General features: G+C 44.4%; 1 protein-coding gene and 1 long non-coding RNA gene across 5 annotated transcripts in view; one reads left to right on the top strand and one right to left on the bottom strand.

The window, feature by feature from the left end:
- Window positions 1-15,247, top strand: part of LOC308485006 — a 43,964-nt gene that overhangs the window by 22,158 nt on the left and 6,559 nt on the right. The gene's annotated exons all lie outside the window — the stretch shown is intronic.
- Window positions 5,151-15,247, bottom strand: part of FGL1 (fibrinogen like 1) — a 36,347-nt gene continuing 26,250 nt past the window's right edge. For 2 of the 4 annotated variants that reach the window (XR_013990150.1, XR_013990152.1), the window contains 2 exons: window positions 7,499-10,348; window positions 5,151-7,464 (listed from right to left, as the gene is read on the bottom strand). Coding sequence is in view for 1 of the 4 variants with exons in the window: in XM_081020157.1 (XP_080876283.1) it covers window positions 10,189-10,348 (160 nt within the window). In the remaining 3 variants the exon portion in view is untranslated. Of the gene's footprint in view, window positions 10,349-15,247 lie in introns of all 4 variants that reach the window. The other 2 variants (XM_081020157.1, XR_013990151.1) reach the window with 2 other exon arrangements.

Genomic DNA, 15,247 nt, shown 5'->3' with positions numbered 1-15,247 from the left:
AAGGAGATACTGTAGGTGGAATAAAAGAGGCAACAGTCAGGCATCTGGCAACTGTAACCTACCACTAAGTATTTCAACGATACCTGTAGATCACTCTTGAATTCAGCTTCTCCTTTTAAAGATTAAAGTCCAGACTCTGATAAATAATTCACAGGTACTTTGTGAATGCTCACTTCTTGAACTTCGATATAGATCGACGACAGCAAAAACCCTCAGCTGTTGTCATAATGACTTTCCTTACTTAGATCCTGCCACTACCTACTTTGGTAATTGAAAGGCCCATTGTGAAGAGCCCTGGTAGCTGCCACCATGCTAGTCTCGGTAATAAAGGAAAGACAGTTTTCTTGAGAAGTTTTGCCAGACCGGTTTCTGCGTTGTGGGTTGCGCAGAGCTTACTTATAGGCAGCATGAAATCTGAAGATCATTTGACCCAGTGAAAATGCAGTAGGAAAATAAAATATTCCAGTGAGTCATCCAACCTTATTTGTGGCCAGTGACACATCCCACCCCATAAGTCATTCTGGAATAGAATTGGAGAACTGGTGGCCTTACCGAAGTTGTTGGGGACCAGCAATCCAGTGGTTAGAGAGTATGGGAGCTGTATTTCAGCAACATCTGGAGGGCACAGATTCCCCCAGGTCAAGAGTGTGTGGCCTTCTGAAAGCCCTGAGAAGAATATACATAAAAGATGGAGAGATAACTCAGCAGAACAAAAAAGAAGGAAGCCAATAGCAGTCATGCAAGACTGGACAAGTGTGGATTCTACAGGTTTCATAGCCTTGGTTTATTCTTCCTAAAGACTAAGCAGGAAATGACTATTACCCATCATCATCACAACCAGTCAGTTCATTCCCTGCATTATGGACATCGCCCATTAATAAAACATATCTTTGGGTAATAGAAGGCTAAACTCTTTCTATAGGCTACCATCGTTTTGGATCTGACTATTGGCTAGGTCTGCTTCCACGGGAATAATTTCTCTAAAAAGAGCGGTCATGAGCAAAGCACCCTGTTGTGCAAGTGATATCTTTTGGTCATGCTTGGTCATCTTTCACATGCCACTTATACATGGGCAGTTACACCCCTGGTGTGTTAAAATGGCCAAATGAGTGGGAAGCTGCCATAGGAATACAATTTTGTTACCACATAGGAAATGAGGGTTAGTAAATGACCTGGAACGTTGACCTCAGGCCAGCAGGGAGAGAAAGCTGTTCATAATGGACTGACAGCTGGAATAGATCTCCAGACAGAGCAAGCTCTGTTGCGAACAGTACTACTGTATATGAAAAGTAAAACTCCCAAACCACTTTAAAAATCTGAGGACACTCCTCTATCGAGTAGGTTCAGAACAATACAGGATCAAAGTCCTTAGCAATCCTTACTAATAAGGGAGCCACATTAATGTACATTAAGACTTATGTGGGCTAGTAGAAGCAGAGGCAGCACTGGATTAATTATTAGACTAAGTATACTACAAAATATGCTTCAGCGTTGGCCTATTCTGCTCCTAGCACTCATCGGAATCTGTGGTGTGGATTTAAGCCAGGAATGGGAAATCTGTGACCCTCTGGAGGTTGTTGGACACCCATCATCCCTGACCACCAGCTATGAGATACATGTGGCCAGTAAGATTGTCAGGTCCTATCTAGGAGACTCTGCTAGGAGAAAAAAAATCTGTGAAGCACACTCAGCTCTCAATGAAACTAAGGCCTGTGTCCTCAAAATTAGCAAACCAGTAAATATAATCTGGCTGCAGTCCACAACACATTTACTGTGTAATAGTCCTATTAAAATCAAGGTGACTTGCCTGGACAAAGTGGAAGAGAAGAAGAGTTTGGATTTGATATCCCGCTTTATCACTACCTGAAGGGGTCTCAAAGCAGCTAACATTCTCCTTTCCCTTCCTCCCCCACAACAAACACTCTGTGAGGTGAGTGGGGCTGAGAGACTTCCAAGAAGTGTGACTGGCCCAAGGTCACCCAGCAGCTGCATGTGGAGGAGCGGAGACGCGAACCCGGTTCACCAGATTACGAGACTACCGCTCTTAACCGCTACACCACTACACTGGATTGTGGGATATAAATGAAGCCAGTGTCCACATTTTTGTTGAGCCATGTTGTGGCTTGTTTCTCCATTGTGGAAGATTGCCGCTCCCCCCTCAGGAACCCTTCTGCCAAGTTGGGCAACAATATCTTCAAAGGAGTTCAAGTTGACACAGGTTGGAACTGCCACACCAGAAATTGGACAAAGCCATGCCAATGTCACGTTTTGGCCTGCCATCTGGATTCAAAATGGTGGTCAGCATTCCTACATTGATGAAAACAGCATCTACCACCTCAGGAACCCTTGTAACTAGTTTGAAATCAGTGCAAGTTGGACCTGACACACCAAAAAGTCATGCCAAATCTTGATTCAAAATGGTGGCCAGTGTCCCAATGTCAATGAAAACTCCCACCTCAGGAACCTTTATGCCAACTTTGGCAATGATATCTTAAGAAGCGGCCAAACCTTTTGGGAAGAAGCAGAGAAGCCGTTTCCCAAAATGTAAGTCTTCTTTAAATCAAGCATAATTAATGATGGAGTGCTGCTCCTCTTGAACACATCCTTTCTCTGAGCATGCGGGGAAAAGTTGGCTCATGTTTCCATATTTCTGAATGTATAAATAAATGAAAGATGTGTACCGTATTTTTCGCTCTATAAGACGCACCAGACCACAAGACGCATCTAGTTTTTGGAGGAGGAAAACAAGAAAAAAAATATTCTAAATCTCAGAAGCCAGAACAGCAAGAGGGATCACTGCGTAGTGAAAGCAGCAATCCCTCTTGCTGTTCTGGCTTCTGGGATAGCTGCGCAGCCTGCATTCACTCCATAAGACGCACACACATTTCCCCTTACTTTTTAGGAGGGGAAAAGTGAGTCTTATAGAGCAAAAAATACGGTAAGTGCATGCCTCCCCACCCTGTTTACAACCCTGTCTACAAATCTGCCAAAGCCCAAATTTAATTGGCTTGTGGAATGGAATGTTAGAGTTAATTCACCCATTAGCATGTCATTACTACTCTTTCATTCTTTATGGAGCTTAACCATTTTTGTCTGTTTGTTTTGATCTTTTTAAAGCAGCTGCATAACCAAATTTTAAAGGGATTTTTGCAGACGAAGATTAGAAACAGGCTTTGAGCCCTATGTGCTAAGATAATGCCTTTTGTTGAATCACAAATGACAGGCCGTTCTATTTTGTTATTTCTCTGACTGTTCCCCATTTCAGTTATGTGATCTTCGTATTGAGTGATAAATTCACGCTTGTGCACTTTATAGGTGTTGTGTGTCTCCCTTCCTGCACTGGAAGGTGTAAGCTGATCTTTCTTTGGCAGCCCTGCAAGAATTCAATTTTTAGAGGAAGGAAATTAATACCAGGCAGCATGCAATAGCAAGGAAAGGAATGTCTACTTAGATCTCATTTTCATTTAGATCTTGTATCACCTTTTTTTGGGGGGGGGGGACACTTAATAACTTAACAAATGAGTAGAGTTGGTGTAGTGCATGGGTAGGCAAACTAAGGTCCAGGGGCCAGATCAGGCCCAATTGCTGATGCAGTCCGGGCATCAGCATGTTTTTACATGAGTAGAATGTGTCCTTTTATTTAAAATGCATCTCTGGGTTATTTGTGGGGCATAGGAATTCATTGGTTTTTCCCCTTCAAAATATAGTCCAGCCCCCCACAAGGTCTGAGGGACAGTGGACCGACCCCCTGCTGAAAAAGTTTGCTGACCCCTGGTGTAGTGACTGGCAGACCAATCCATCATGGAGTGGCATAACCACTGCCGCATCTCCAGCCCTGTCGCTATGGATGGAAAGATTTATCAACTTTGGTTCTCTGTGTTTCTCATTTCCTCATCCAGCTCTCCACATTCACCTGCGATTTGCATTAAAACAACAACAAACAAACCTGCTCAAAATTCACCAGCATTTTAGTGCAAACTTCTCCCAATAAACACATTTGTGTATGCGATTTTTTTAAACCAACGTACACATTTCCCCAAGCAGTTTCTGCTAATATAGTGCACCTTTGTATGTTATGTTCACCATTATATTCATTTCTATGCACATTGTCCCCTGACATATGCATTTTTGCAAGTATGGTTTGATTGGAGAACTGTATTGCAAAATTTGAATAAGTGCGGATTTTAGAGGGTAGTTCTGTTTTGGTTCTCAGTATCGTTTCGGATAGAGCAGTTTTAATAGATTTGGCTTTAAATGAAAACTGAATCGAATTTCTTCGTCCCTTCCCACTCTACAGTTTTATGATTCTTCCCTGTCACTAACCATTACTCATGCCAGCCAAGGAAGATTTCAGTGGGAGGGGAGGCCAAAGCTTGCTCTGCCAAATGGCAGCAGTAAACCTGGCTCAATTCAGTCCTTTTCCCTCCTAGAACGCCTCGTTTCTGGTTCTACCTACTTGCATGTTTTGTGGGTGGAAGGATGAGGTTGTGTCACTCCACAGATAAAGTCCAGTGGGGCTGTTATGGGCAGGTGAGAGTGAAACTTCTGCCCCATTTGATCCCCACCTCTGCCATCACTGCAGGTTGGAGTTTGGATTGTACCCTAAATGTGAAAGTGGCTGGGCTGGCAAGCCTCTGAATCGAATCTCACTACAGTGGTACCTCAGGTTACATACGCTTCAGGTTACATATGCTTCAGGTTACAGACTCCGCTAACCCAGAAATAGTGCTTCAGGTTAAGAACTTTGCTTCAGGATGAGAACAGAAATTGTGCTCTGGCGGCACGGCGGCAGCAGGAGGCCCCATTAGCTAAAATGGTGCTTCAGGTTAAGAACAGTTTCAGGTTAAGTACGGACCTCCGGAATGAATTACGTACTTGACCTGAGGTACCACTGTACAAGGCCTTAGGCAAGTGACTGACTATTCTCAGTGGTGTTATTTGATCGGCAGTAGGAAGAAAACTTACCTACCATACTTTAGGCAGATATTTTAAGAATTGCCAAGGCAAAGCACTTGGAAGACTGCAAAAGTGCTATATGAATGCAACCATGTGGTTGTACTTCAGATACTTGTTTGTTTTTTTTAAGACACATGCCCATGAAGTGCAGTATCTCATGCAGTAAAATGGTATAAAGCAATGGACACTTCAAATCAAATCAAAACAAGCTTTATTATACTAGCCAAAGGCCATGATACAGCCATACACCGTCAGGAAAAGAAACATCCATCTAACTATATAACTGCATATAAAAAGCAGGGCCACTGCCTGGACCATCAAGATCATGTGCAGATTGGGGACTCCATACAGCGCACAATATTTTCCTATTCAGACCTCGGACTCTCCTTTACAGTTTACAGTTTACTGCCATTTTTGTCCAGGTTCTTCTTCCTGATCTTTCTTGCCGCCAGCTCAAATAGGGCCACATTATAAGTCACTGGAGCATTACCATCACTGAGCAGCCATAGAACCCTCTCCGCCAGGGAAAGAAAGCGCAATGGACACTTGAGAGACAAATTTCTAGCTCTCAGGAGGTAGCACATGCTCAGATTCAGACTCTCTGACATTTGTTGAAGCATTCCTGCCTGAAATCCTGGAGAACTTATGCGAGGATCTGCCTCAATATCAAGCAATCTCCCCTGTTCTTGCTGTGATCTGGTTCATTGCCTGGGGTGCTCCTAGAGCCAAATTTTACCACCGGAGACTTAAGTGACCTTGGCTGCAAGTGCGTGTGTTTCGCTAGCTAAAGCAGCTTTACGCAAGCTGTGAACTCTCCTGGTCACAGTTATCCATGCTCTGTTAAGCTGCAAGTTAGACGGGAAAGTGTTTGGAAACATCAGCTATTGCAAAACACACTGGGATCAGGTGAAGGGAGCACATCTCACTGATTCTTGAAGAGCAGCACTGGCTGGCTGCCCAACTTCAGAGCACAATTCAAAGGGCTGGTGCTCAGCTTTAAACCTCAATATGGCTTGGGTCTTTCTTAATATCAACCAGCTGGTGTATTACATGGGTCTTCAGGTGCAGCACCAGCTCAGGTGAAGCAGGTGATGACTCGAGAGAGGGCCTTTAAATGATCACACTCCACCTATGGAATTTGCTCCCATGGGGGCGGCTTACCTGACACTTGTGATGCTATCTTTTCAGCGACAGGCAGAGACCTTTTTTCTTTCCCCACGCCTTTAAACATCTGCCCAGATTTCAGTATTTTTTTTATTGCTGCTTTTATTTCACTATATTGATCGTTATTGTTTTATTACACTTTTATGTGTGTTTTATTGTTGGTCGTGAACCAAAATACCTATTGAAGGGTGCTATATAATCACAACAACGTTGTTTTCCTTCCATTCTTCCTACTGCACTCTTCTGTGGTACATTGTAAGGAACTTATATTTGAAGGAGCCACAAATTCCTTTGCTGTAGAGTTTGTATCTTTGGGGAAAGAATTCATGAACAGAAGAATTTTCAGCTGAATCTTGAATGTTCAGTATTTATAGGTTCAATGTTTTTCCCCCAGGGGGTACTCAAAGGTACGCAGTACCAGTACCTCTTTTCTTGTTGTTAAAAAGTGTGACACTTACTGTAGCAACTTCATGGTGAGTACTGGCACCTATTTTTCGGGGGGGGGGGAGCACTGTATATGTTCATATGCATACCATAAGCTAACATCTGAAACAGCTTCTTGCAACCATTACCAAACCAAATTTTAATCAATTCCATGTAAAAGAAGCATTGTGTCTCATTTTATTCATACTGAAGTAAAGATACAAAGCCTTGAATGGCAAATCTATATTGGAGAGTCCGGAATCCAGATTTCCTGCGCCAGCTCTTTAATCACAAAACCACTCGCCTTTATTTCCTAAAGCACAATGGTGTGCTGTATAAATAGCACCTTACCCTGCAGAAGGAATAGGAAAGAAACCAGGAAGCAACACCAAAACATTCTCTTCCCGCACTCATGTACAAAGAGTGGTATATACTTGAGCTTGGTAGATATAACACATTCAGATCTGAATTAGACAGATCTGAATTTGGTCTAATTGTGAAGCTGCTGCACCCCCCCCCCCAAAAAAAGAGGACTACAACCACTAAATGTGGAGAAGTTATCCTTTAATATGCTTTAGGTACTCTCATATTCTCAGTTACGAGTGTCAAAGGGTAGGCTTCCATCCTTTATAAACATGCTTGCTTGTAAAGAGGGGATTCAAGTGCATCAATCCATTGCATCTGTAGCTCCCACCCTCGTTCCAGAAGTTCGAAGCAGCCTTGTCACTTGGGGAAGCGAGGGGCCAGGCCAAAATTTGATGCCCCTACCTGCTGCCCTCGGGTTGCCTTCCCAAAGTTGGCTAAGCGAGGTGCCAGGTTTTTGGAAGGAGGCGCAAGGCTCTGACAGGGTCCCAGAGCCTTCCCATCTCCTTCCGAAAGCTGGGAAAGTGCTAACTAGACTTTGGAAAGGAGGAGGGAAGACTTGAGGAGTCAGAACCCTCAGCTGCGTTCCAACATCCAGAGCCTCCTTACCCAGCTTTGGGAAGGCTGTGCAAGGGCTGCAGGTGTGTGTGTGTGTGTGTGTGTGTGTGTGTGTAATGTTGCTGAGGGCCTTCAAAAAAGGCTTAAAGGGCTGCATGCAGCCCTCAGGCCATGTGTTGGACCGCCCTAAGCTAGAGGAAAACTATGCAGGGCAGCAAATGCAAATTTTACTTTCTTCTACACCCCTCTCAATCCTCCATCTGGGCAAGCAAGTCATTATTGGGGTCCAGGGATCATTCCAGCCAAACAAGAGCCAGAGAAAGTGGCTCAGAGGGGCACCTTTTGACCCAGGTCTTGAAGTTCTCCATCCCTGGCTAAAGCTCCACAGGAACCGGATTGCTTTTCAATATCACAGTGTAAACAAAGTATAGGAAGTGTTGAGAGGTGATACCATTTAAACCAAACAGTGAGCCGTGCAGCAAAAAATGATAAGGAGCACATGACATTATATTCAAAGTTTGGGGTTTTTTTTGGCTCACATTTACACCCTCTCTACGTTTCCCATTTCATTTATAATGTGGCACTATAAAAGACCCAGTGTTTCCTGTAGTGCTTTTACTGCACTAAAAACAAAGAGATAAATGAATGAAATCTATCTTCGGCTGTGTGCAGAGTAAATCTGACAGCAATTAACTGTGAGCGTGTTAATAGGATAAACCAGGGCTGGCCCAATACATTCTGCTGCCTGAGGCCATGAACAAGACAGTGCCTCTCCTCCTTCCAATTCAGCTGGCAGCTGAATCTGACTTCCGCACTTATGACACAACAGCATTATCCGCTGCATGTGAAGCACCAGGCTAGTTCAGGGGTGAGGAGTGCAGGCTGTGGAAGAGATACAGCTCTGTCCTCAATAGACTGGAATTGCTAGGGGCTTAGGAGGAACAGCCAGGAGGTTGCTGCTGCCGCTGCCACCTCTCAGCAACCCCTCAGTCACTTCACTTTGCTGAATGCTAGGGCCAGCTGTGGACAACACACTTACTGCAGTAGGAGGGCAGCCATTTCCCACAAACCACGTCCACCAGCTCCACACCTGACACCGTATGTTACACCAGGTGTTGGACAGGTAAGACCACGCCTACAAAGGCACAATTAGGAGTTTAAGGTACACTCCCAGTTGTTCCTTTGCAAATGGGGCTCACTGACAGCACCAGTCAGCTGACTAAAGAAATCCCCACTGGGAAATCCCGGTATTAGAACCATACAAACAACCCCATTCTAAGCGGCCTGCACTTTCTAAAGTTTGCCACCAATATCTTTGCAGCAGTTTGGTTTCTCAAAAATGGAGCAGCTATAAGGGTTGAAGGGAGTATAATTTTGTCCCCAACCATGTCATGAGAACTAGCAAATAATTCTGTTCTGTTCTGGCACACATCCCATACATTTAAAGCACCCTTCAAAGAAATGTTGGAAATGTAGTTGGAAATTATACCACTGGGGTATAAACTACATTCCCCAGAATTCTTTTTTATTTATATATACTTTTCAGGTTTATACATTTCACTGATTTTACAATCATTTTGACATTTCAAAACTTGACTTACTTCCTCCTCTTTCTGCAGTTCCTTAAATTTATTTTTAATATCTTCTGCATATCCAAATTAACTTAATTTGCTTATTTATTTATTTATTCATCTTCTTTAAATATATACTCTTATGAAGCTGCAGGTTATTACAATAATCCTGCCAATGTTTTTATCTGTTTACAATTTATCTGTAAATATTCAATAAACCATTTCCATTCTTTTATAAAAAGTTTGTTATCTTGGTTTCTTATTCTTCCAGTAAGTTTTGCCATTTCTGCATATTCCATAAGTTTTTGCATCCATTCTTCTTTTGCTGGGACTTCTGCTTCTTTCCATTTTGGGGCGAGTAACATTCTTGCCACTGTAGTCGCATACATGAATAAGTTTCTATACAGTTTAGGTAGCTCTGTCCCTATAATTCCGAATTCCCACCCACCCCGGATTCTTTTTGTGCGTTGTGGGGGGGAGGTAATGTGCTTTAGATGTATGCTATCTATGCAGCCTGTGTCCCTTATGAAATTCACCTCCCCCAGTCTTAAACCATACATAAATGTAACATGACAACCTGAATATAGGGTTACAGAAACTGCAGACACTGCGCGATGAAGCTGAAATATATAGGTCACTAGTTTAAAGCATCTGAAAGATGTGGTTTTTGAATAGGTATATCCAGACTGTAAGACTATATATATATATATATATATAGGAAGAATTAAGGTAGCATTGTCACTTGGGATAGTATGTTAGCCTGTTGAACAAAATCAACAGAGTTGTATGATACCATAAAGACAAAAAACAAAACAGACAATGAAGTTACCATGTAAATTGTCCAGTTTGTATCTGCTGGAATAAAATACATAATTGTGGCCTTTATCATGAAGCCCATTGGTATTTAAATAGTTCATATAGCCACACTGTAAATGCTGGGCAGGGTTATGATTTGCCTTGTGTGAAACCTATTTGCCTTGACAAAGGGCTAGGTACAGCTAAGCCCAGAAACACTTTGCTCTAGGCTGGAAATTCAGCTCCTGTCCATGGTAAAGTCTTCCACGATTTGCACAGAGATGGATGAAGAAAGCCAAAGTCCCCATACGACCCAGACAGGCTTGCACAAAAAATATGAGTGCCGACATCATTAAACTTAAACCTCATTAGGGCTGAAGTCTGACGGCCGGACTTTCATGACGACGGATTTCAAAGAATACCACCAACCGTGCCACGTGTACCACACAATTCCATTGTCTGTTGCTGCTGAGTAGGGTCCATCATAGTACAGGCCGTTCAGGTTGGCAGAGTGACATCTGGCAGAAAAAGAGAGAAATAAAGGATATCCTTTAGATTCACACAGAACCATCTATGCCCTGCGGTGCTTTCACGTAGCAAATGCATGCACAACAACTATCTCAAATGTACACACAACACGCAAAGCAAATGTTGCTTACGTTTTCAGATCGGATAGAAGCTGGTCTGAGGGGAAATAACATCAAGACACAGTATTTCTTTGGATTGCAGCTAACATCTTGCGTACATAGCTTTGGACAGCAGGGGTGAGAGCACCCTGGAACCAGAATAAATGGAAATGTATACCCAGCCTATGTGTACGTGTAATAGTGTGCTTAAGACATTGCCTACCATAAGGGCAGAGGTCACAGATTACCACTTCTCACTGTTACAGCCACTGTAGGGAATGTTTTGAAGCTGCAACTGTTCATTACTGTACTTTGTGTGCACCATGATTTAACCTGGCAATATTATTGTGACCCTAAGCCATGACTTATTGCTCTGTTAGTTCCTTCAGTCCCCCTCTCCAATATCATCCTTAATATCCTGCAGTAGCCAGGTTCGGATTAACCACCATGGTAAAATACAATAATTATATATACAGCAGTATCCCAATGTCTCCATGAGATAAGTACACATCAGACAGCAATTCAGTACGGGGTGTGGGTGTGCATTACTGAAAAAAGAATCAGGAGGAGACCTCAAAGGTGCCATGAAAATGATTTATTAACCAAATAAATTGTAGGCTTTGTGGCTCTTCAAGGGCAACTGGTTTTAAATTCATCTGAAGGATAACTGTCACTCTGAGATAGTGTCCAACACTCTTTAATTATCCTTTGAAAGGATTAAATCAGTTGCCCTTGAAGAGGAGTTGCAAGACTTGAAATGCACTGGACCAACAAATTATTTTCAGTTTGCTACTGAAATCTCTTCTATCTGTGCTTATTGCACTGGTGCCTTTCCTTCCTTCCTGCTTGTATGCTGCTGTAGTCCTTCTGGCTGCATTAAAATTTCCACAGTTCCAATCTGGGTGTTGTTGCCTTGTCACATGGTGTGGGATCAGTTACTAGGTGTGTGTATCTTACAAAAATGTAGTAATTGTCCATCATGAAGGATATATGATCTCTATCACCCACTCTTGTTTGCTACTCTAAAGTTTTCTGTGATAGGGTTTGAGAACAGATGCCTTAAACAAAAGTCTTTTTTGTTCCTCGTTCCTGCCACTTTGCCTGCTAATCGCCACCATCTGAGAATGCTTCCGAACCTGTGATGATTGCACATGGGAACAACCACATGAAAGGAGTGCAGTTATGCGCCTTCCCTTCATTAGTGGCTTTGGAGTAACTTTGTGAATGCATTTCCTGCCAGCACTTGGGGTTTACATGATAGAACAAAAGTAATTACCCATAGCCTGGCTATTAGGCAACTGATGTCTATTTGCTAGGAAATCTCAGTGCAAGTTAAATATAGGCAGACTGGCCATCGGCCAACAGCTTAGGTTCTCCAAGCTACCTTTTAATTGGCTATGCAGAAATCCTCCCTCTCCAGCCCTAACCCTCGGAAGCCCTGTCTGCAAACTGTCTTCAAAACTCTCCATGATGCTACAGGGCTTTATTTGTCTCCGTAAGAAATAAAACAGCTCTGATCCATCTCCCCACCCCCAAACATCCAGCAGGAGGTCGGAACAGGGCCTTCTGCGGCACATTGCCGTGAGTCAGCCAGTCTACAGCTTCTGAATGTGAACGTAACAATAGTAAATGCTTTGTCAGTAGTATTCAGCCGCTCAGAGGCTGGGAGAGGGAAAAGAATATCTCATCAGACAGCCTGCTCCAGAGCAGGACAGGATTTCTCATTTTGAGCAGCACAATCTTGCCACAAGCAAAATGCCTGTCATTAGATGGGTGGGGTTTTGCATGGAGAAAGAGCTTGCTTCTTGCAAGGAGCTGTAAGAGGGGTGCAATGCACATTTGCCCCACTCCACTACCCCCTTGCGGGATCCCTCTCTATTGTGGGCCAGGTCAGGCCACCCATTTGGACAGTAAGTTTTGTCCTTAGTTCAAGGTGTCAGTGTGCTTTGCTGTTTAACACAGGAGTAAATTACCAGACTAGGGACGTGGCTGGCGCTGTGGGTTAAACCACAGAGCCTAGGGCTTGCTGATCAGAAGGTTGGCGGTTCGGATCCCCGTGACGGAGTGAGCTCCCGTCGCTCGGTCCCTGCTCCTGCCCACCTAGCAGTTCAAAGGCACGTCAAAGTGCAAGTAGATAAATAGGTACCACTCCGGCGGGAAGGTAAACGGCGTTTCTGTGCGCTGCTCTGGTTTGCCAGAAGCGGCTTCGTCATGCTGGCCACATGACCCGCAAGCTGTATGCCGGCTTCCTCGGCCAGTAAAGCGAGATGAGCGCCGCAACCCCAGAGTCATCCATGACTGGACTGAATGGTATGGGGTCCCTTTACCTTTAAATTACCAGACAATAATGGCCTGCCCTTTGAGACTCTATTGGAACAGGGGCTAAGCCTACTTTTCAGAATGTGATGGAATGGTGGGCCAGTTTCATGAAATGCTGAGGATATGGCCCTCAGCCTTGAGTATCTGTTGAGGCAAGAAGCTTCCAAATTCATCAAGAAATAAAACAACAAGCCAAGGCACTTTTGCCACAGCTCAGAGGTAGAACCCCTGCTTTGCATGCAGAAGGTCTCAGGTTCAATCCCTAGCATCTCCAAACAAGGCTGGGAATGTCTCCTGCCTGAAAACGCAGAGAGCAGTGGCGTGTAGTCAGTGGACTAGAGGGACTAGGTCCCTAAATGTTCCTGCTAAATTGGAGTATTAAAGTATTAAAGTCTGACGCCTGCTTCCCAAAGCCCGGGAAACCTTTGCCCAACTTAGAGAGGGAGGTACAATGCTCATGCGTGCAGCGCCAGCACCCAATTGCCCTTGCATGCTGGCGCCTCTGGCCCTAACTATTCCCCTACAAACAAACAAAATCACTGCACCCCACTGCCAGAGAGCCCCTAACAGTCTGTACACGTAGACAAATGCTGTGCCCCCTTCTTAAAAGGACCTCCCTTGACTTGGAAGTGTTGAACAATGATCACCAAGTGGAAAATTTCCCTTTTGGGCCAACGTTCTCAGGAGGTGGGAGAGGGGGTCCAGCTTCAGGCATGCTTGGAAAAGACTGGATATCAGGCTCCATGTCTCTATGGCTTCAGGCACAGTCATGGCAGCCTCGCATGGCCCAGGGGAGGAAGGTGCAGGAAGTACATGGTATCCCTGCTCAATGTTGCAAAGGGGGCCTGGGAGCCAAAGGAGGGGAGCCAGAAATTTCCTGGGACCTCAGCAAACGTTTGCACATATTGGGGGAAGAATGAGCATTTGCATTTTGTGTAAGCCTACATAAAAACGCATGGCACTTCTTCCGCTGCTCGCTTCCTGTTATGCCAACGTGCCCCCGCCTACTTCTCCCGGGCAATCCAGAGAGGTGGTGCTGAAGTCCTGGCAAAAGAGTGTGAGCGGGTGAGGCCTGTAGGCGACACACTCCGCCTGCTGACGGGACTGCCATCTGCCAATGAAGGGCGTTGGAGGTGGCCCACCTTCAAACAGAGGAGGGCGAAGCTGCTCATTGCCACCATGAACAGGTAAAGAACTGACTACATCTGGTGAATTTTCCAAACAACTCTCCTAAGAATCAGTAGATGGTTAATATTTGCACTGACTCAAATTATATTGCTAAAGGTACAAAGAGGAGAAAAACCTCCACTCAACCCTCCACCTCCAACTTAAGATATTTCTGTTCTCCAAACCACAAGTAAATACTCAAGTAAATGAGTATTTTCCCCGCCCAGGTGGGCCACTTTCTGCAAACCAGCCCAGAGAGCTGCATCACCTTTTGTTGTTCGTACGTGACCAGGGTGTCCTGTCAGTGCTATAATGTCAGTGCTGTCCTCTCCCTGCTGGTTGCCACTTCTGTTCTTGCAGGCATCCTGCTCTATTGAATGCTCCATTGTTCAGCACAAAAGAACACGGCTTTAAAAAACAGCGGGCGGGCTTGCGGAGTTGGAATGGAGATAGGCACTGTCCTTTTCAGAGTGCATCAGCACTGCACAACAAAGTCACCATCGCACACCAATACCATCAGTTCTTAAAGAGACACCAACTTCCTTCAGCTGCAGTAGAAAACCTCTTGGATTTGCAGGCCACCAAGTAACAGCATACATTAGGCTCAGTTGCTGACAAATCTAACACTGCAAAAAAAATTGCTGGGTGCCTGTTGTGTTCAAACGGGACAGAGATTTCCCCTCTCCCCTATGTGCTCACTGTTATTCTTCTGCCCCAGCAGTTGAAAGGATGTCACATAGAGGAGGGAGAAAGGTTGTTTTCTGCTGCTCCAGAGAAGCGGACACGGAGCAATGGATCCAAACTACAAGAAAGAAGATTCCACCTAAACATTAGGAAGAACTTCCTGACAGTAAGAGCTGTTCGACAGTGGAATTTGCTGCCAAGGAGTGTGGTGGAGTCTCCTTCTTTGGAGGTCTTTAAGCAGAGGCTTGACAACCATATGTCAGGAGTGCTCTGATGGTGTTCCTGCTTGGCAGGGGGTTGGACTCGATGGCCCTTGTGGTCTCTTCCAACTCTATGATTCTATGATTCTATGATTCTATGAAACCATCACATTGACTCTGAATTGAACTGATTCCTTAGAGCGTTTTGCAGATGAGCCTGATCCTATAAGCCTCTATGCTGAGATGGAGTGAATCTGCAGCTCTGCACCAGACAAGGCTGCAAAGTTTCTCCTTGCCTTTGAGATGGGCAGAGCAGGTGCCCTTGCTGTAGCCATGCCAGTGCTTTGCCAACAGATGAGGGAATAGCAAGCACTCTTTATATTTTATCCTGTGTGTTGTTTAAATGTTCGTGTCTTCCAAT

Source organism: Podarcis pityusensis (assembly GCF_964106645.2).
Source record: "Podarcis pityusensis genome assembly, chromosome: 9".
NCBI lineage: Eukaryota > Metazoa > Chordata > Lepidosauria > Squamata > Lacertidae > Podarcis > Podarcis pityusensis.
Note: the sequence above shows the minus strand (reverse complement) of the source record. Positions and strands in the feature narration are given on the sequence as shown.